The 21,265-nt window shown below is 41.7% G+C and overlaps 2 protein-coding genes across 2 annotated transcripts; both read right to left on the bottom strand.

Annotated features, from left to right (window-relative positions):
- Positions 1 to 5,312: 5,312 nt before the first annotated feature.
- LOC132897604 (interferon-induced protein with tetratricopeptide repeats 5-like) lies at positions 5,313 to 7,140 on the bottom strand. Its single transcript, XM_060938848.1, has 2 exons — positions 7,077 to 7,140; positions 5,313 to 6,796 (listed from the first exon to the last, which is right to left on the bottom strand). The coding sequence occupies exons 1-2, from the start codon at positions 7,138 to 7,140 to the stop codon at positions 5,313 to 5,315; spliced, it is 1,548 nt and encodes a 515-aa protein (XP_060794831.1).
- Positions 7,141 to 15,268: 8,128 nt separating this feature from the next.
- Positions 15,269 to 17,096, bottom strand: LOC132897603 (interferon-induced protein with tetratricopeptide repeats 5-like). Its single transcript, XM_060938847.1, has 2 exons — positions 17,033 to 17,096; positions 15,269 to 16,752 (listed from the first exon to the last, which is right to left on the bottom strand). Exons 1-2 carry the CDS (start codon positions 17,094 to 17,096, stop codon positions 15,269 to 15,271), a joined length of 1,548 nt encoding a protein of 515 aa, XP_060794830.1.
- Between the last annotated feature and the right edge of the window lie 4,169 nt (positions 17,097 to 21,265).

Below are 21,265 nucleotides of genomic sequence, written 5' to 3'. Positions count from 1 at the left end.
GAGCCGCTGCCACTCCAAGATGCTCTTTTTATACCCAGTCATGTTAATGACCTATTGCCAATTGACCTAATGAGTTGCAGTTTGGTCCTCCAGCTGTTCCTTTTTTGTACCTTTAACTTTTCCAGCCTCTTATTGCCCCTGTCCCAACTTTTTTGAGATGTGTTGCTGTCATGAAATTTCAAATGAGCCAATATTTGGCATGAAATTTCAAAATGTCTCACTTTCGACATTTGATATGTTGTCTATGTTCTATTGTGAATACAATATCAGTTTTAGAGATTTGTAAATTATTGCATTCCGTTTTTATTTACAATATGTACTTTGTCCCAACTTTTTTGGAATCGGGATTGTAGAGCCCCCATCATTGTGCATTTTGTTGCAGACATATGAAAACTCTGCATGCGCACACACACACACTGCAGACACAGGAAAGCTAAGATGACTTAAGATTACAGCGTGAGATAGAGATAAGGAGGAGACATATGTATAGTTTTGTACATATATAAATGTACATTTTCACACCACACACACACACACACACACACAGTCTTTGTCTATCTCTCATCCGTCAAGCAGTCATGGCATTTGCAACATGCACATCACCTTTGAATATTTGATGAGTATATGACATGTGACTGTTTTGTTGGGTGGTGGAATGTCCTGGGTTGCGGAACCACACGTGCGAGGGCCCGTCAAGGCCGCTAGCGGCTTTAATATATCTATTTATTTTTACACTCTGTACAGCACTTTGGTCAGTGTAAACTGTGTTTAAATGTGCTTTAGAAATAAATTTTCCTTCCTTCCTTCCTTTCTGTGTGGAGTTTGCATGTTCTCGCCGTGTCTCTTTCCATGTTTCCTCCAGGTGTTCTGGTTTCCCCCCACAGTCCAAAGACATGCAGGTTAGGCTAGTTGGTGGCTCGAAATTGACCGTAGGTGTGAATGTAAGTGTGAATGGTTGTTTATCTCTATTACCCTGTCCACACTAGGGATTTTGTACCGATACGATACTACTTTCGTACCGCAACACCTGTCCACACTAGCAACTATACCGGTACTGTAGCGGTATAACTGTATCAGTACGAAACCCACAAATGTATGGGTTTCGTACCGGTACAGTATCGGTACTGTAGCGCTTCGCTGTAGTGTGGACAGATGAAGAGGTTCTGTTTCCAGATGTGTAAGCTGCCCATGCCACACGCACTAATATAACCCCATACCATCAGAGATGCAGGCTTCTGAACTGAGCGCTGATAACAACTTGGGTGGTCCTTCTCCTCTTTAGTCCGAATGACACGGCGTCCCTGATTTCCATAAAGAACTTCAAATTTTGATTCGTCTGACCACAGAACAGTTTTCCACTTTGCCACAGTCCATTTTAAATGAGCCTTGGCCCAGAGAAGACGTTTGCGCTTCTGGATCATGTTTAGATACAGCTTCTTCTTTGAACTGTAGAGTTTTAGCTGGCAACGGCGGATGACACGGTGAATTGTGTTCACAGATAATGTTCTCTGGAAATATTCCTGAGCCCATTTTGTGATTTCCAATACAGAAGCATGCCTGTATGTGATGCAGTGCCGTCTAAGGGCCCGAAGATCATGGGCACCCGGTATGGTTTTCCGGCCTTGACCCTTACGCACAGAGATTCTTCCAGATTCTCTGAATCTTTTGATGATCTTATGCACTTTAGATGATGATATGTTCAAACTCTTTGCAATTTTACACTGTCGAACTCCTTTCTGATATTGCTCCACTATTTGTCGGCGCAGAATTAGGGGGATTGGTGATCCTCTTCCCATCTTTACTTCTGAGAGCCGCTGCCACTCCAAGATGCTCTTTTTATACCCAGTCATGTTAATGACCTATTGCCAATTGACCTAATGAGTTGCAAATTGGTCCTCCAGCTGTTCCTTTTTTGTACCTTTAACTTTTCCAGCCTCTTATTGCCCCTGTCCCAACTTTTTTGAGATGTGTTGCTGTCATGAAATTTCATATGAGACAGTATTTGGCATGAAATTTCAAAATGTCTCACTTTCGATATTTGATATGTTGTCTATGTTCTATTGTGAATACAATATCAGTTTTTGAGATTTGTAAATTATTGCATTCCGTTTTTATTTACAATTTGTACTTTGTCCCAACTTTTTTGGAATCGGGGTTGTGTGTGTATGCATATGTGTGTTTATATTGTTTATTTCAGTTATTCTATTTTTATTTATTGCATTGCCTGTTTGCACTGCGGGTCAGAGCGGACTGAAATTTCATCTGTGCTGTATGTCGAGCATGTATAGCATATTTGACAATAAAGTTGACTTGACTTGACTCAAGAATCCTGAGGGATCCTGTACAGTCATTGTGGAAAGGAGACAAAGGGATATTTTCTCGCTTAGAGTAGGCTATAAATAGTATAATGCCGCGGATGGCAGGCTAATGTGGCCTACCGGTGCACTGTCCAGTAATTGTTACCTATATCCACTAGGGAGGGCGGTTTAATTATTCTTCAAAAGGGCTCTTATTTAGTATTACGACGAAAGTAAGAATTTATCATAATTACCAGGATAAATCATTTGGGAGCGAGTCTTGTTGAGGTCCGGGGTCACCGCGATCAGAGTCGGCCGAGTCGCTGTCCGATTCCGAAGCCGCACAGTCAAACCAGTGAACCACGTTCACTGATTGCTTTGCAATGGCCATAGGTTCATACATATATGGTTTCACCTCTCGATATTTAATTTGGAGAATTCCTACTTCAAAATCGCTATCGCTTTCAGACATTTTACACAACCTCTCACGACCAAAGTCCGTACACGTGTGCTTGGTTCGCAGGTAAACACAGAACTGCTCCCGGTCTGTTTGGCTCAAATGACGTCACGACGATGGTTCACTGGCAGTGAAAGTGCGCATAAGTGAGATGTAAACAAACCTTTGGAAATTGGGCAAAACAGTATATTTTAGCTGTTTTATTCCATTTTAGGGTGCAAATTAGACACTAGGCAGATTGAATTCGCTTTTTGGGTTGTTCTAGACAATAAAGTTGATATTCCACGTTTCACCCCCGACCGTTGCCTATGACCTTTAAAACCGGTGACAGCTGTGATGTCACGCACTCAGGGCTGGCTCAGTGGGGGCAGCTCGATTGCCAACTTCGTGGTTGATTTTTAACTCTCAAAAGTATATTTTTATTCCCATTTTACAGCATGCAAGAGTAAAGGATGGAGATACTATCCACTCAGAAATTTATTTAAAAATAAAGGCTCTGCATATCTCCTTTCAGCACAAAGTGTCCTGTTTACTTTCATTTCCACATTACTCATGTCTGTGTGTATATCCACTCTCAACACATTCATTATTCCTGAATGCATTATATAAGTGTCTTGTATTAAGCCATCAGGGTACAATATGTGAGCATGTACAACTTGACAGACAGCTGTGTTTATTAGACGTCCATATTTCATAACCAGGTGTGTCTACCTGTTTATCTAGTTTTTTTTTTAACAGCTGTATTTGCTCCTACAAAATGAAAAAGGAAAAAGAGAAGAAACACATTTAGTTGCAGTTGTATCTAACGTGTTATTTAGTCTATGGCTATTGAGGTATTTCACCTGACGTCACAGGGTCACGTGACGCCCCGGTGTCCGCCATTTTGAAGGTCAAGCTAGCTAATGTCAACAACATAGTAGCTGGTATGTTACTGTAGCAATGTTTACGTTCAGTCATTTGGATGACCGTTAAAACCTTTCAGTCTCAAGTTTTTCCTTTACTGTATTTACTAGTTTACTGTAATTATGATCCGGCAGCTATTTACACTGGATCCAGTGTAAATAGCTGCCGGAGCGCGCTCCGGAACCTCGGCCGGAGTACTCCGGGAGCAAGCGGGAGCGTGCTACTTAATTTGAGGGGGAGCATGCCGGAACGCACTCCGGAACCTCGGCCGGAGCACTCCGGGAGCAAGCCGGAGCGCGCTGCTTAATTTGAGGGGGAGCAAGCCGGAGCGCGCTCCGGAACCTTGGCCGGAGCACTCCGGGAGCAAGCCGGAGCGCGCTGCTTAATTTGAGGGGGAGCAAGCCGGAGCGCGCTCCGGCAGCTATTTACACTGGATCCGGTGTAAATAGCTGCCGGATCATTATTACAGTAAACTAGTAAATACAGTAAAGGAAAAACTTGAGACTGAAAGGTTTTAACAGTCATCCAAATGACTGAACGTAAATATTGCTACAGTAACATACCAGCTATGATGTTGTTGACATTAGCTAGTGCTAACAGCTAGCTGCTAGTACACTGCTACAACACAGACACCGACCCTAATAATACAGTTCTTGGTCATTGCCTGGTAACAGCAAATTTATAACGGGCCATGTCTCAACAGACTAAGAAGTTATTTCAATGACATTTAATAACATTTTGTTTATCCTGAGGACCGAAAGTAAATGAAAACGTGAACAAACCTTAGCTGTAATAAGATGGCGACCACCGGCACCAGGGACGACCCGCTGATGTAGGCATGTTACCCAGCCTGACACAAAATATTTGTAGGCATCCAAACTCTTATACGCTTTCAGATCAATACCTGTGTATGGCGATGGGTTTTTAACGACATAGGTATACAGATCATGTGGGCCGAAGTCAGGTAAAGACGAGGGCTTTGTGTACTTCCGGACGTCAGTGAACAATCCTGGTGGAAGCAGGTAAACGTCGTTCTCTAAGCCTGCTAACCTCAATTTTTGCAAATACCTCTCCCTCTGCTCGCCCTGTAAATGCCCTACGTCGCTGGATAGTGAAGGTGTTTTCTGCATCTCGCTCCTTTTTCTTTTATGTTTTTCGTTTGTCGCCTTCCTCGCATTCAAACTGATTCGAGCCGTGACGTCCAAAATGGCAGCCTAACGATGCATCACATGACTTGGTCACGTGGGTGAAAAACCTCAATATTTGTTCTGCAGGAAAGAGATCAACACAGGTTATGATTTCTCACTTAAAAGTACTTTAATTTCCATAAGAAGAAAGTGATTTTTTCAAAACAAAGTGCAGGACAAACTTTAATAATAGAACATTAATAGGGAGTAAAGCAGTCATCTTCTTCCATTACTACATTTAATATTAATAGCATATTGAACTAATGATCTATTCATTATAACAGTAATCTTAATATCTTATCGTGTGTGTTTGTGTGTACATATATATATATATATATATATATATATATATATATATATATATATATATATATATTATATTTTTTAAATTCAGACAGTATACAGTCACTATTAACTCTCATGAATGTATAAATAATTGGCTATATATCAAACAGGATATTTGTAATATTACTGTAATGAAATCTGAAGTTCACAAAGATGACTGAGATAATCCTCATTGTCTTCACAGCTCAGCGCTTTCTCAAAGCACTCTATGGCTTGTTGCTTTTCTCCTTGTTCCTTATGAATGATTCCGAGTATTCCAAAGGCCTCTCCATCCTCTGGGTTGTTCTCAATTCTTCTCTTTGCAATCTTTTTCAGACTTTCAGCACTTTTCTTCCCATGATATGTCTTTGGATTTAAATTCAGACATTCAGTGTAGTGTTTGATGGCAGCAGGCTCACATTTCATACTGTACTGCTGGAATTCTGCATAACAGAGATGAACATACTGGCAGTTCTCGTTTCTTTCTTTAGCTGTCTGAAATGCATTGTGGAACATTTCTTCTGCTCTCTGCATATCCCGCTTCACCCCATACTGGAGGGCCAGATCACTCATAGCAAGGATGAAACCAGTCTTCAGTTTGGTCGCTATCTCCAAGTGGTAGATGCACTGCTCTTGAGCTTGCTTAATTTCAGCACCTGTTCTGTGGTGGCTTCCTGCAAACCTCAGATTCTGGATCTTTTGCTTATAGCAAAGCCCCAGCTGATGGTGTATAAAGGCTGCATTGGTCACTTTCTCTAATGCTGTCTTTAGGAGGGCAATAGACCTGTCCACAGACCCTTGATTCCGCAAAAACTTTGCAACATATCGAAGCACATTTGGATGTTCTGGAGAGCTCTCTAAGGCTTGCTCCACTAGGCTCTCTGCCTCATTGTACTTCTTGTCAACAGTCAATCTAAGTGCAAGCAGAACCTTAAGAACATCATCGTCTGGGTTCGTGGCTATGGCCCATCTAAGCTGATCAGTTGAATTTTCAGTTGAAGTTTCAGTTGACACCGCTGAATTTTGGAGATTATACTCCAGCCGATACAGAGCAATAGCAAGGCCGGCATTCCATTCAGGGTCCTCTGGTTCCAGCTCCAGGGCCTTCTTGAAGCACTTTTTCGCCCATTCATAATATTTCTGAGAAAACTTAAGGAATGTCCATCCTTTTTCTCCAAGCACCTCAGCATATGGGACAGATGGATATTTCACTTTAATCTCGCTCAGCTTACTCAAGTAGCTTTCACACTCTGTGAAATTACCCATGTGATAGTATAACCATGCAAGGTCTCCATAAGCAACAACAAACAACTTGTCACAGTCATTTCCACGAGACTTAGTGAGCTCTACAGATCTCTCAAAGTTGCTGAGAGCCTCAGTATTGGAGCCAAGAAGAAATTTCACAAATCCCTTATAGCTGTGTGCACGTGCAGCTCCTGTCTCCCCTCCAAGATCCAGGTTAAGCTGTTCTTCTAGCCTGTTCAGAAGGTCAGTGAGATCTACATCATTTTTGTTCAGAGCCCAGGTAAAATGGCATTCCAGCTGAAGAAGTCTGGTTTTGAAAAATGTGTCTTGTGTTGAACTAGTAGAGAAAGAAATAACTGAGTCACATGCATGAATGAAACTCACTAAAATAGTATAATTCTCAGAGAAAAACAAAAAACAATATAAACCTTTTATATCAATAAAGTACATGTAAACAGTTCCTCTGTGGAACAAGAGTGGTTCATAAGGTCCAATTATGTACCTTCAATTATTTTTGTAACATTAATTCATATTAGGTTAGAAATACAGACTAAAGGTAGAAACAAAATGTACCCTTATGGGTGCTTTCAGTGAAAGGAAGGTTTAGTATTCAGGCAGAATGACAGCATTTATCTCATTGTGTTCAGTCTCTGTGTATCTCACACTGTGAAAACAGATCAGGGAGACTACAGTGATACAGATAGAAGCGATTTAAATCCACACCCATTTGTTCAGGAAAGGAAACCGAAAATATTTTCTTTTCAAATGCAGCCTCAACTCTTTGGATGACATCAGCAAATAACAATGTAAACATCTCATCTCATTATCTCTAGCCGCTTTATCCTGTTCTACAGGGTCACACGCAAGCTGGAGCCTATCCCAGCTGACTACAGGCAAAAGGCGGGGTACACCCTGGACAAGTTGCCAGGTCATCACAGGGCTGACACATAGACACAGACAACTATTCACACTCACATTCACACCTACGGTCAATTTAGAGTCACCAGTTAACCTAACCTGCATGTCTTTGGACTGTGGGGGAAACTGGAGCACCCGGAAGAAACCCACACGGACACGGGGAGAACATGCAAACTCCACACAGAAAGGCCCTCGCCGGCCACGGGGCTCGAACGCCGACCTTCTTGCTGTGAGGCGACAGCGCTAACCACTACACCACCGTGCCGCCCCAATGTAAACATCTGGATTGAAATTGTAAATGAAGTTACTGAGTCTCAAATATCAAATCATACTCATTCTTAAAAACATAATTTACAAAACAGCACATTGTGCATTATGCAGTATTAAACAGAAGCAGAAGATAATAATCTCCTTTCTTTAACTTTCGTTTCCTTTTCTCTGCCCATAGCACTATACTGGAGTCACAGAACATAAATAAACAAACAAATCCAAAAATAAAGGCAGAAATAAACATTAAAAAAAGAAAAGAAAATGTTTTGAAAGTTTTGGACAGATGTACTGTACTTACAGTGGGGAAAATAAGTATTGGACATACTGCCGATTTTGAAAGTTTTCCCACTTACAAAGAATGGAGAGGTCTGTAATTTTTATCATAGGTAAACTTCAACTATGAGAGACAGAATCTAAAAAAAAAAATCCAGAAAATCACATTGTATGATTTTTAAATATTTAATTTGCATTTTATTGCATGAAATAAGTATTTGATGCTGGTACCAACCAGCAAGAATTCTGGCTCTCACAGACCTGTTAGTTTTTCTTTAAGAGCTCTCCTATTCTCCACTCATTACCTGTATTAATTGTACCTGTTTGAACTCATTATCTGTATAAAAGACACCTGTTCACACACTCAATCAATCAGACTCCAACCTCTCCACCATGGGCAAGACCAAAGAGCTGTCTAAGGACACCAGGGACAAAATTGTAGACCTGCACAAGGCTGGGATGGGCTACAGGACAATAGGCAAGCAGCTTGGTGAGAAGGCAACAACTGTTGGCGCAATTATTAGAAAATGGAAGAAACTCCAAGACGACTGTCAGTCTCCCTCAGTCTGGGGCTCCATGCAAGATATCGCCTTGTGAGGTATCAGTGATCATGAGAAAGGTGAGGGATCAGCCCAGAACTACATGGGAGAACCTGGTCAATGACCTGAAGAGAGCTGGGACCACAGTCTCAAAGATTACCATTAGTAACACACTACACCATTATGGATTAAAATCCTGCAGTGCGCGCAAGGTCCCCCTGCTCAAGCCAGCACATGTCCAGGCCCATCTGAAGTTTGCCAATGACCATCTGGATGATCCAGAGGAGGCATGGGAGAAGGTCATGTGGTCAGATGAGACCAAAATACAACCCCGGTTCCAAAAAAGTTGGGACAAAGTACAAATTGTAAATAAAAACGGAATGCAATGATGTGGAAGTTTCAAAATTCCATATTTTATTCAGAATAGAACATAGATGACATATCAAATGTTTAAACTGAGAAAATGTATCATTTAAAGAGAAAAATTAGGTGATTTTAAATTTCATGACAACAACACATCTCAAAAAAGTTGGGACAAGGCCATGTTTCCCACTGTGAGACATCCCCTTTTCTCTTTACAACAGTCTGTAAACGTCTGGGGACTGAGGAGACAAGTTGCTCAAGTTTAGGGATAGGAATGTTAACCCATTCTTGTCTAATGTAGGATTCTAGTTGCTCAACTGTCTAGGTCTTTTTTGTCGTATCTTCCGTTTTATGATGCGCCAAATGTTTTCTATGGGTGAAAGATCTGGACTGCAGGCTAGCCAGTTCAGTACCCGGACCCTTCTTCTACGCAGCCATGATGCTGTAATTGATGCAGTATGTGGTTTGGCATTGTCATGTTGGAAAATGCAAGGTCTTCCCTGAAAGAGACGTCGTCTGGATGGGAGCATATGTTGCTCTAGAACCTGGATATACCTTTCAGCATTGATGGTGTCTTTCCAGATGTGTAAGCTGCCCATGCCACACACACTAATGCAACCCCATACCATCAGAGATGCAGGCTTCTGAACTGAGCGCTGATATCAACTCGGGTCATCCTTCTCCTCTTTAGTCCGAATGACACGGCGTCCCTGATTTCCATAAAGAACTTCAAATTTTGATTCGTCTGACCACAGAACAGTTTTCCACTTTGCCACAGTCCATTTTAAACGAGCCTTGGCCCAGAGAAGACGTCTGCGCTTCTGGATCATGTTTAGATACGGCTTCTTCTTTGAACTATAGAGTTTTAGCTGGCAACAGCGGATGGCACGGTGAATTGTGTTCACAGATAATGTTCTCTGGAAATATTCCTGAGCCCATTTTGTGATTTCCAATACAGAAGCATGCCTGTATGTGATGCAGTGCCGTCTAAGGGCCCGAAGATCACGGGCACCCGGTATGGTTTTCCGGCCTTGACCCTTACGCACAGAGATTCTTCCAGATTCTCTGAATCTTTTGATGATATTATGCACTGTAGATGATGATATGTTCAAACTCTTTGCAATTTTACACTGTCAAACTCATTTCTGATATTGCTCCACTATTTGTCGGTGCAGAATTGGGGGGATTGGTGATCCTCTTCCCATCTTTACTTCTGAGAGCCGCTGCCACTCCAAGATGCTCTTTTTATACCCAGTCATGTTAATGACCTATTGCCAATTGACCTAATGAGTTGCAGTTTGGTCCTCCAGCTGTTCCTTTTTTGTACCTTTAACTTTTCCAGCCTCTTATTGCCCCTGTCCCAACTTTTTTGAGATGTGTTGCTGTCATGAAATTTCAAATGAGCCAATATTTGGCATGAAATTTCAAAATGTCTCACTTTCGACATTTGATATGTTGTCTATGTTCTATTGTGAATACAATATCAGTTTTAGAGATTTGTAAATTATTGCATTCCGTTTTTATTTACAATATGTACTTTGTCCCAACTTTTTTGGAATCGGGATTGTAGAGCCCCCATCATTGTGCATTTTGTTGCAGACATATGAAAACTCTGCATGCGCACACACACACACTGCAGACACAGGAAAGCTAAGATGACTTAAGATTACAGCGTGAGATAGAGATAAGGAGGAGACATATGTATAGTTTTGTACATATATAAATGTACATTTTCACACCACACACACACACACACACACACAGTCTTTGTCTATCTCTCATCCGTCAAGCAGTCATGGCATTTGCAACATGCACATCACCTTTGAATATTTGATGAGTATATGACATGTGACTGTTTTGTTGGGTGGTGGAATGTCCTGGGTTGCGGAACCACACGTGCGAGGGCCCGTCAAGGCCGCTAGCGGCTTTAATATATCTATTTATTTTTACACTCTGTACAGCACTTTGGTCAGTGTAAACTGTGTTTAAATGTGCTTTAGAAATAAATTTTCCTTCCTTCCTTCCTTTCTGTGTGGAGTTTGCATGTTCTCGCCGTGTCTCTTTCCATGTTTCCTCCAGGTGTTCTGGTTTCCCCCCACAGTCCAAAGACATGCAGGTTAGGCTAGTTGGTGGCTCGAAATTGACCGTAGGTGTGAATGTAAGTGTGAATGGTTGTTTATCTCTATTACCCTGTCCACACTAGGGATTTTGTACCGATACGATACTACTTTCGTACCGCAACACCTGTCCACACTAGCAACTATACCGGTACTGTAGCGGTATAACTGTATCAGTACGAAACCCACAAATGTATGGGTTTCGTACCGGTACAGTATCGGTACTGTAGCGCTTCGCTGTAGTGTGGACAGATGAAGAGGTTCTGTTTCCAGATGTGTAAGCTGCCCATGCCACACGCACTAATATAACCCCATACCATCAGAGATGCAGGCTTCTGAACTGAGCGCTGATAACAACTTGGGTGGTCCTTCTCCTCTTTAGTCCGAATGACACGGCGTCCCTGATTTCCATAAAGAACTTCAAATTTTGATTCGTCTGACCACAGAACAGTTTTCCACTTTGCCACAGTCCATTTTAAATGAGCCTTGGCCCAGAGAAGACGTTTGCGCTTCTGGATCATGTTTAGATACAGCTTCTTCTTTGAACTGTAGAGTTTTAGCTGGCAACGGCGGATGACACGGTGAATTGTGTTCACAGATAATGTTCTCTGGAAATATTCCTGAGCCCATTTTGTGATTTCCAATACAGAAGCATGCCTGTATGTGATGCAGTGCCGTCTAAGGGCCCGAAGATCATGGGCACCCGGTATGGTTTTCCGGCCTTGACCCTTACGCACAGAGATTCTTCCAGATTCTCTGAATCTTTTGATGATATTATGCACTTTAGATGATGATATGTTCAAACTCTTTGCAATTTTACACTGTCGAACTCCTTTCTGATATTGCTCCACTATTTGTCGGCGCAGAATTAGGGGTGATCCTCTTCCCATCTTTACTTCTGAGAGCCGCTGCCACTCCAAGATGCTCTTTTTATACCCAGTCATGTTAATGACCTATTGCCAATTGACCTAATGAGTTGCAAATTGGTCCTCCAGCTGTTCCTTTTTTGTACCTTTAACTTTTCCAGCCTCTTATTGCCCCTGTCCCAACTTTTTTGAGATGTGTTGCTGTCATGAAATTTCATATGAGACAGTATTTGGCATGAAATTTCAAAATGTCTCACTTTCGATATTTGATATGTTGTCTATGTTCTATTGTGAATACAATATCAGTTTTTGAGATTTGTAAATTATTGCATTCCGTTTTTATTTACAATTTGTACTTTGTCCCAACTTTTTTGGAATCGGGGTTGTGTGTGTATGCATATGTGTGTTTATATTGTTTATTTCAGTTATTCTATTTTTATTTATTGCATTGCCTGTTTGCACTGCGGGTCAGAGCGGACTGAAATTTCATCTGTGCTGTATGTCGAGCATGTATAGCATATTTGACAATAAAGTTGACTTGACTTGACTCAAGAATCCTGAGGGATCCTGTACAGTCATTGTGGAAAGGAGACAAAGGGATATTTTCTCGCTTAGAGTAGGCTATAAATAGTATAATGCCGCGGATGGCAGGCTAATGTGGCCTACCGGTGCACTGTCCAGTAATTGTTACCTATATCCACTAGGGAGGGCGGTTTAATTATTCTTCAAAAGGGCTCTTATTTAGTATTACGACGAAAGTAAGAATTTATCATAATTACCAGGATAAATCATTTGGGAGCGAGTCTTGTTGAGGTCCGGGGTCACCGCGATCAGAGTCGGCCGAGTCGCTGTCCGATTCCGAAGCCGCACAGTCAAACCAGTGAACCACGTTCACTGATTGCTTTGCAATGGCCATAGGTTCATACATATATGGTTTCACCTCTCGATATTTAATTTGGAGAATTCCTACTTCAAAATCGCTATCGCTTTCAGACATTTTACACAACCTCTCACGACCAAAGTCCGTACACGTGTGCTTGGTTCGCAGGTAAACACAGAACTGCTCCCGGTCTGTTTGGCTCAAATGACGTCACGACGATGGTTCACTGGCAGTGAAAGTGCGCATAAGTGAGATGTAAACAAACCTTTGGAAATTGGGCAAAACAGTATATTTTAGCTGTTTTATTCCATTTTAGGGTGCAAATTAGACACTAGGCAGATTGAATTCGCTTTTTGGGTTGTTCTAGACAATAAAGTTGATATTCCACGTTTCACCCCCGACCGTTGCCTATGACCTTTAAAACCGGTGACAGCTGTGATGTCACGCACTCAGGGCTGGCTCAGTGGGGGCAGCTCGATTGCCAACTTCGTGGTTGATTTTTAACTCTCAAAAGTATATTTTTATTCCCATTTTACAGCATGCAAGAGTAAAGGATGGAGATACTATCCACTCAGAAATTTATTTAAAAATAAAGGCTCTGCATATCTCCTTTCAGCACAAAGTGTCCTGTTTACTTTCATTTCCACATTACTCATGTCTGTGTGTATATCCACTCTCAACACATTCATTATTCCTGAATGCATTATATAAGTGTCTTGTATTAAGCCATCAGGGTACAATATGTGAGCATGTACAACTTGACAGACAGCTGTGTTTATTAGACGTCCATATTTCATAACCAGGTGTGTCTACCTGTTTATCTAGTTTTTTTTTTAACAGCTGTATTTGCTCCTACAAAATGAAAAAGGAAAAAGAGAAGAAACACATTTAGTTGCAGTTGTATCTAACGTGTTATTTAGTCTATGGCTATTGAGGTATTTCACCTGACGTCACAGGGTCACGTGACGCCCCGGTGTCCGCCATTTTGAAGGTCAAGCTAGCTAATGTCAACAACATAGTAGCTGGTATGTTACTGTAGCAATGTTTACGTTCAGTCATTTGGATGACCGTTAAAACCTTTCAGTCTCAAGTTTTTCCTTTACTGTATTTACTAGTTTACTGTAATTATGATCCGGCAGCTATTTACACTGGATCCAGTGTAAATAGCTGCCGGAGCGCGCTCCGGAACCTCGGCCGGAGTACTCCGGGAGCAAGCGGGAGCGTGCTACTTAATTTGAGGGGGAGCATGCCGGAACGCACTCCGGAACCTCGGCCGGAGCACTCCGGGAGCAAGCCGGAGCGCGCTGCTTAATTTGAGGGGGAGCAAGCCGGAGCGCGCTCCGGAACCTTGGCCGGAGCACTCCGGGAGCAAGCCGGAGCGCGCTGCTTAATTTGAGGGGGAGCAAGCCGGAGCGCGCTCCGGCAGCTATTTACACTGGATCCGGTGTAAATAGCTGCCGGATCATTATTACAGTAAACTAGTAAATACAGTAAAGGAAAAACTTGAGACTGAAAGGTTTTAACAGTCATCCAAATGACTGAACGTAAATATTGCTACAGTAACATACCAGCTATGATGTTGTTGACATTAGCTAGTGCTAACAGCTAGCTGCTAGTACACTGCTACAACACAGACACCGACCCTAATAATACAGTTCTTGGTCATTGCCTGGTAACAGCAAATTTATAACGGGCCATGTCTCAACAGACTAAGAAGTTATTTCAATGACATTTAATAACATTTTGTTTATCCTGAGGACCGAAAGTAAATGAAAACGTGAACAAACCTTAGCTGTAATAAGATGGCGACCACCGGCACCAGGGACGACCCGCTGATGTAGGCATGTTACCCAGCCTGACACAAAATATTTGTAGGCATCCAAACTCTTATACGCTTTCAGATCAATACCTGTGTATGGCGATGGGTTTTTAACGACATAGGTATACAGATCATGTGGGCCGAAGTCAGGTAAAGACGAGGGCTTTGTGTACTTCCGGACGTCAGTGAACAATCCTGGTGGAAGCAGGTAAACGTCGTTCTCTAAGCCTGCTAACCTCAATTTTTGCAAATACCTCTCCCTCTGCTCGCCCTGTAAATGCCCTACGTCGCTGGATAGTGAAGGTGTTTTCTGCATCTCGCTCCTTTTTCTTTTATGTTTTTCGTTTGTCGCCTTCCTCGCATTCAAACTGATTCGAGCCGTGACGTCCAAAATGGCAGCCTAACGATGCATCACATGACTTGGTCACGTGGGTGAAAAACCTCAATATTTGTTCTGCAGGAAAGAGATCAACACAGGTTATGATTTCTCACTTAAAAGTACTTTAATTTCCATAAGAAGAAAGTGATTTTTTCAAAACAAAGTGCAGGACAAACTTTAATAATAGAACATTAATAGGGAGTAAAGCAGTCATCTTCTTCCATTACTACATTTAATATTAATAGCATATTGAACTAATGATCTATTCATTATAACAGTAATCTTAATATCTTATCGTGTGTGTTTGTGTGTACATATATATATATATATATATATATTTATATTTTTTAAATTCAGACAGTATACAGTCACTATTAACTCTCATGAATGTATAAATAATTGGCTATATATCAAACAGGATATTTGTAATATTACTGTAATGAAATCTGAAGTTCACAAAGATGACTGAGATAATCCTCATTGTCTTCACAGCTCAGCGCTTTCTCAAAGCACTCTATGGCTTGTTGCTTTTCTCCTTGTTCCTTATGAATGATTCCGAGTATTCCAAAGGCCTCTCCATCCTCTGGGTTGTTCTCAATTCTTCTCTTTGCAATCTTTTTCAGACTTTCAGCACTTTTCTTCCCATGATATGTCTTTGGATTTAAATTCAGACATTCAGTGTAGTGTTTGATGGCAGCAGGCTCACATTTCATACTGTACTGCTGGAATTCTGCATAACAGAGATGAACATACTGGCAGTTCTCGTTTCTTTCTTTAGCTGTCTGAAATGCATTGTGGAACATTTCTTCTGCTCTCTGCATATCCCGCTTCACCCCATACTGGAGGGCCAGATCACTCATAGCAAGGATGAAACCAGTCTTCAGTTTGGTCGCTATCTCCAAGTGGTAGATGCACTGCTCTTGAGCTTGCTTAATTTCAGCACCTGTTCTGTGGTGGCTTCCTGCAAACCTCAGATTCTGGATCTTTTGCTTATAGCAAAGCCCCAGCTGATGGTGTATAAAGGCTGCATTGGTCACTTTCTCTAATGCTGTCTTTAGGAGGGCAATAGACCTGTCCACAGACCCTTGATTCCGCAAAAACTTTGCAACATATCGAAGCACATTTGGATGTTCTGGAGAGCTCTCTAAGGCTTGCTCCACTAGGCTCTCTGCCTCATTGTACTTCTTGTCAACAGTCAATCTAAGTGCAAGCAGAACCTTAAGAACATCATCGTCTGGGTTCGTGGCTATGGCCCATCTAAGCTGATCAGTTGAATTTTCAGTTGAAGTTTCAGTTGACACCGCTGAATTTTGGAGATTATACTCCAGCCGATACAGAGCAATAGCAAGGCCGGCATTCCATTCAGGGTCCTCTGGTTCCAGCTCCAGGGCCTTCTTGAAGCACTTTTTCGCCCATTCATAATATTTCTGAGAAAACTTAAGGAATGTCCATCCTTTTTCTCCAAGCACCTCAGCATATGGGACAGATGGATATTTCACTTTAATCTCGCTCAGCTTACTCAAGTAGCTTTCACACTCTGTGAAATTACCCATGTGATAGTATAACCATGCAAGGTCTCCATAAGCAACAACAAACAACTTGTCACAGTCATTTCCACGAGACTTAGTGAGCTCTACAGATCTCTCAAAGTTGCTGAGAGCCTCAGTATTGGAGCCAAGAAGAAATTTCACAAATCCCTTATAGCTGTGTGCACGTGCAGCTCCTGTCTCCCCTCCAAGATCCAGGTTAAGCTGTTCTTCTAGCCTGTTCAGAAGGTCAGTGAGATCTACATCATTTTTGTTCAGAGCCCAGGTAAAATGGCATTCCAGCTGAAGAAGTCTGGTTTTGAAAAATGTGTCTTGTGTTGAACTAGTAGAGAAAGAAATAACTGAGTCACATGCATGAATGAAACTCACTAAAATAGTATAATTCTCAGAGAAAAACAAAAAACAATATAAACCTTTTATATCAATAAAGTACATGTAAACAGTTCCTCTGTGGAACAAGAGTGGTTCATAAGGTCCAATTATGTACCTTCAATTATTTTTGTAACATTAATTCATATTAGGTTAGAAATACAGACTAAAGGTAGAAACAAAATGTACCCTTATGGGTGCTTTCAGTGAAAGGAAGGTTTAGTATTCAGGCAGAATGACAGCATTTATCTCATTGTGTTCAGTCTCTGTGTATCTCACACTGTGAAAACAGATCAGGGAGACTACAGTGATACAGATAGAAGCGATTTAAATCCACACCCATTTGTTCAGGAAAGGAAACCGAAAATATTTTCTTTTCAAATGCAGCCTCAACTCTTTGGATGACATCAGCAAATAACAATGTAAACATCTCATCTCATTATCTCTAGCCGCTTTATCCTGTTCTACAGGGTCACACGCAAGCTGGAGCCTATCCCAGCTGACTACAGGCAAAAGGCGGGGTACACCCTGGACAAGTTGCCAGGTCATCACAGGGCTGACACATAGACACAGACAACTATTCACACTCACATTCACACCTACGGTCAATTTAGAGTCACCAGTTAACCTAACCTGCATGTCTTTGGACTGTGGGGGAAACTGGAGCACCCGGAAGAAACCCACACGGACACGGGGAGAACATGCAAACTCCACACAGAAAGGCCCTCGCCGGCCACGGGGCTCGAACGCCGACCTTCTTGCTGTGAGGCGACAGCGCTAACCACTACACCACCGTGCCGCCCCAATGTAAACATCTGGATTGAAATTGTAAATGAAGTTACTGAGTCTCAAATATCAAATCATACTCATTCTTAAAAACATAATTTACAAAACAGCACATTGTGCATTATGCAGTATTAAACAGAAGCAGAAGATAATAATCTCCTTTCTTTAACTTTCGTTTCCTTTTCTCTGCCCATAGCACTATACTGGAGTCACAGAACATAAATAAACAAACAAATCCAAAAATAAAGGCAGAAATAAACATTAAAAAAAGAAAAGAAAATGTTTTGAAAGTTTTGGACAGATGTACTGTACTTACAGTGGGGAAAATAAGTATTGGACATACTGCCGATTTTGAAAGTTTTCCCACTTACAAAGAATGGAGAGGTCTGTAATTTTTATCATAGGTAAACTTCAACTATGAGAGACAGAATCTAAAAAAAAAAATCCAGAAAATCACATTGTATGATTTTTAAATATTTAATTTGCATTTTATTGCATGAAATAAGTATTTGATGCTGGTACCAACCAGCAAGAATTCTGGCTCTCACAGACCTGTTAGTTTTTCTTTAAGAGCTCTCCTATTCTCCACTCATTACCTGTATTAATTGTACCTGTTTGAACTCATTATCTGTATAAAAGACACCTGTTCACACACTCAATCAATCAGACTCCAACCTCTCCACCATGGGCAAGACCAAAGAGCTGTCTAAGGACACCAGGGACAAAATTGTAGACCTGCACAAGGCTGGGATGGGCTACAGGACAATAGGCAAGCAGCTTGGTGAGAAGGCAACAACTGTTGGCGCAATTATTAGAAAATGGAAGAAACTCCAAGACGACTGTCAGTCTCCCTCAGTCTGGGGCTCCATGCAAGATATCGCCTTGTGAGGTATCAGTGATCATGAGAAAGGTGAGGGATCAGCCCAGAACTACATGGGAGAACCTGGTCAATGACCTGAAGAGAGCTGGGACCACAGTCTCAAAGATTACCATTAGTAACACACTACACCATTATGGATTAAAATCCTGCAGTGCGCGCAAGGTCCCCCTGCTCAAGCCAGCACATGTCCAGGCCCATCTGAAGTTTGCCAATGACCATCTGGATGATCCAGAGGAGGCATGGGAGAAGGTCATGTGGTCAGATGAGACCAAAATACAACCCCGGTTCCAAAAAAGTTGGGACAAAGTACAAATTGTAAATAAAAACGGAATGCAATGATGTGGAAGTTTCAAAATTCCATATTTTATTCAGAATAGAACATAGATGACATATCAAATGTTTAAACTGAGAAAATGTATCATTTAAAGAGAAAAATTAGGTGATTTTAAATTTCATGACAACAACACATCTCAAAAAAGTTGGGACAAGGCCATGTTTCCCACTGTGAGACATCCCCTTTTCTCTTTACAACAGTCTGTAAACGTCTGGGGACTGAGGAGACAAGTTGCTCAAGTTTAGGGATAGGAATGTTAACCCATTCTTGTCTAATGTAGGATTCTAGTTGCTCAACTGTCTAGGTCTTTTTTGTCGTATCTTCCGTTTTATGATGCGCCAAATGTTTTCTATGGGTGAAAGATCTGGACTGCAGGCTGGCCAGTTCAGTACCCGGACCCTTCTTCTACGCAGCCATGATGCTGTAATTGATGCAGTATGTGGTTTGGCATTGTCATGTTGGAAAATGCAAGGTCTTCCCTGAAAGAGACGTCGTCTGGATGGGAGCATATGTTGCTCTAGAACCTGGATATACCTTTCAGCATTGATGGTGTCTTTCCAGATGTGTAAGCTGCCCATGCCACACACACTAATGCAACCCCATACCATCAGAGATGCAGGCTTCTGAACTGAGCGCTGATATCAACTCGGGTCATCCTTCTCCTCTTTAGTCCGAATGACACGGCGTCCCTGATTTCCATAAAGAACTTCAAATTTTGATTCGTCTGACCACAGAACAGTTTTCCACTTTGCCACAGTCCATTTTAAACGAGCCTTGGCCCAGAGAAGACGTCTGCGCTTCTGGATCATGTTTAGATACGGCTTCTTCTTTGAACTATAGAGTTTTAGCTGGCAACAGCGGATGGCACGGTGAATTGTGTTCACAGATAATGTTCTCTGGAAATATTCCTGAGCCCATTTTGTGATTTCCAATACAGAAGCATGCCTGTATGTGATGCAGTGCCGTCTAAGGGCCCGAAGATCACGGGCACCCGGTATGGTTTTCCGGCCTTGACCCTTACGCACAGAGATTCTTCCAGATTCTCTGAATCTTTTGATGATATTATGCACTGTAGATGATGATATGTTCAAACTCTTTGCAATTTTACACTGTCAAACTCATTTCTGATATTGCTCCACTATTTGTCGGTGCAGAATTGGGGGGATTGGTGATCCTCTTCCCATCTTTACTTCTGAGAGCCGCTGCCACTCCAAGATGCTCTTTTTATACCCAGTCATGTTAATGACCTATTGCCAATTGACCTAATGAGTTGCAGTTTGGTCCTCCAGCTGTTCCTTTTTTGTACCTTTAACTTTTCCAGCCTCTTATTGCCCCTGTCCCAACTTTTTTGAGATGTGTTGCTGTCATGAAATTTCAAATGAGCCAATATTTGGCATGAAATTTCAAAATGTCTCACTTTCGACATTTGATATGTTGTCTATGTTCTATTGTGAATACAATATCAGTTTTAGAGATTTGTAAATTATTGCATTCCGTTTTTATTTACAATATGTACTTTGTCCCAACTTTTTTGGAATCGGGATTGTAGAGCCCCCATCATTGTGCATTTTGTTGCAGACATATGAAAACTCTGCATTCACACACACACACACACACTGCAGACACAGGAAAGCTAAGATGACTTAAGATTACAGCGTGAGATAGAGATAAGGAGGAGACATATGTATAGTTTTGTACATATATAAATGTACATTTTCACACCACACACACACACACACACACAGTCTTTGTCTATCTCTCATCCGTCAAGCAGTCATGGCATTTGCAACATGCACATCACCTTTGAATATTTGATGAGTATATGACATGTGACTGTTTTGTTGGGTGGTGGAATGTCCTGGGTTGCGGAACCACACGTGCGAGGGCCCGTCAAGGCCGCTAGCGGCTTTAATATATCTATTTATTTTTACACTCTGTACAGCACTTTGGTCAGTGTAAACTGTGTTTAAATGTGCTTTAGAAATAAATTTTCCTTCCTTCCTTCCTTTCTGTGTGGAGTTTGCATGTTCTCGCCGTGTCTCTTTCCATGTTTCCTCCAGGTGTTCTGGTTTCCCCCCACAGTCCAAAGACATGCAGGTTAGGCTAGTTGGTGGCTCGAAATTGACCGTAGGTGTGAATGTAAGTGTGAATGGTTGTTTATCTCTATTACCCTGTCCACACTAGGGATTTTGTACCGATACGATACTACTTTCGTACCGCAACACCTGTCCACACTAGCAACTATACCGGTACTGTAGCGGTATAACTGTATCAGTACGAAACCCACAAATGTATGGGTTTCGTACCGGTACAGTATCGGTACTGTAGCGCTTCGCTGTAGTGTGGACAGATGTGTAAGCTGCCCATGCCACACGCACTAATATAACCCCATACCATCAGAGATGCAGGCTTCTGAACTGAGCGCTGATAACAACTTGGGTGGTCCTTCTCCTCTTTAGTCCGAATGACACGGCGTCCCTGATTTCCATAAAGAACTTCAAATTTTGATTCG

Source organism: Neoarius graeffei, chromosome 14, assembly GCF_027579695.1.
Source record: "Neoarius graeffei isolate fNeoGra1 chromosome 14, fNeoGra1.pri, whole genome shotgun sequence".
Classification (NCBI taxonomy): domain Eukaryota; kingdom Metazoa; phylum Chordata; class Actinopteri; order Siluriformes; family Ariidae; genus Neoarius; species Neoarius graeffei.
This window is presented reverse-complemented; position numbering and strand designations above follow the sequence as displayed.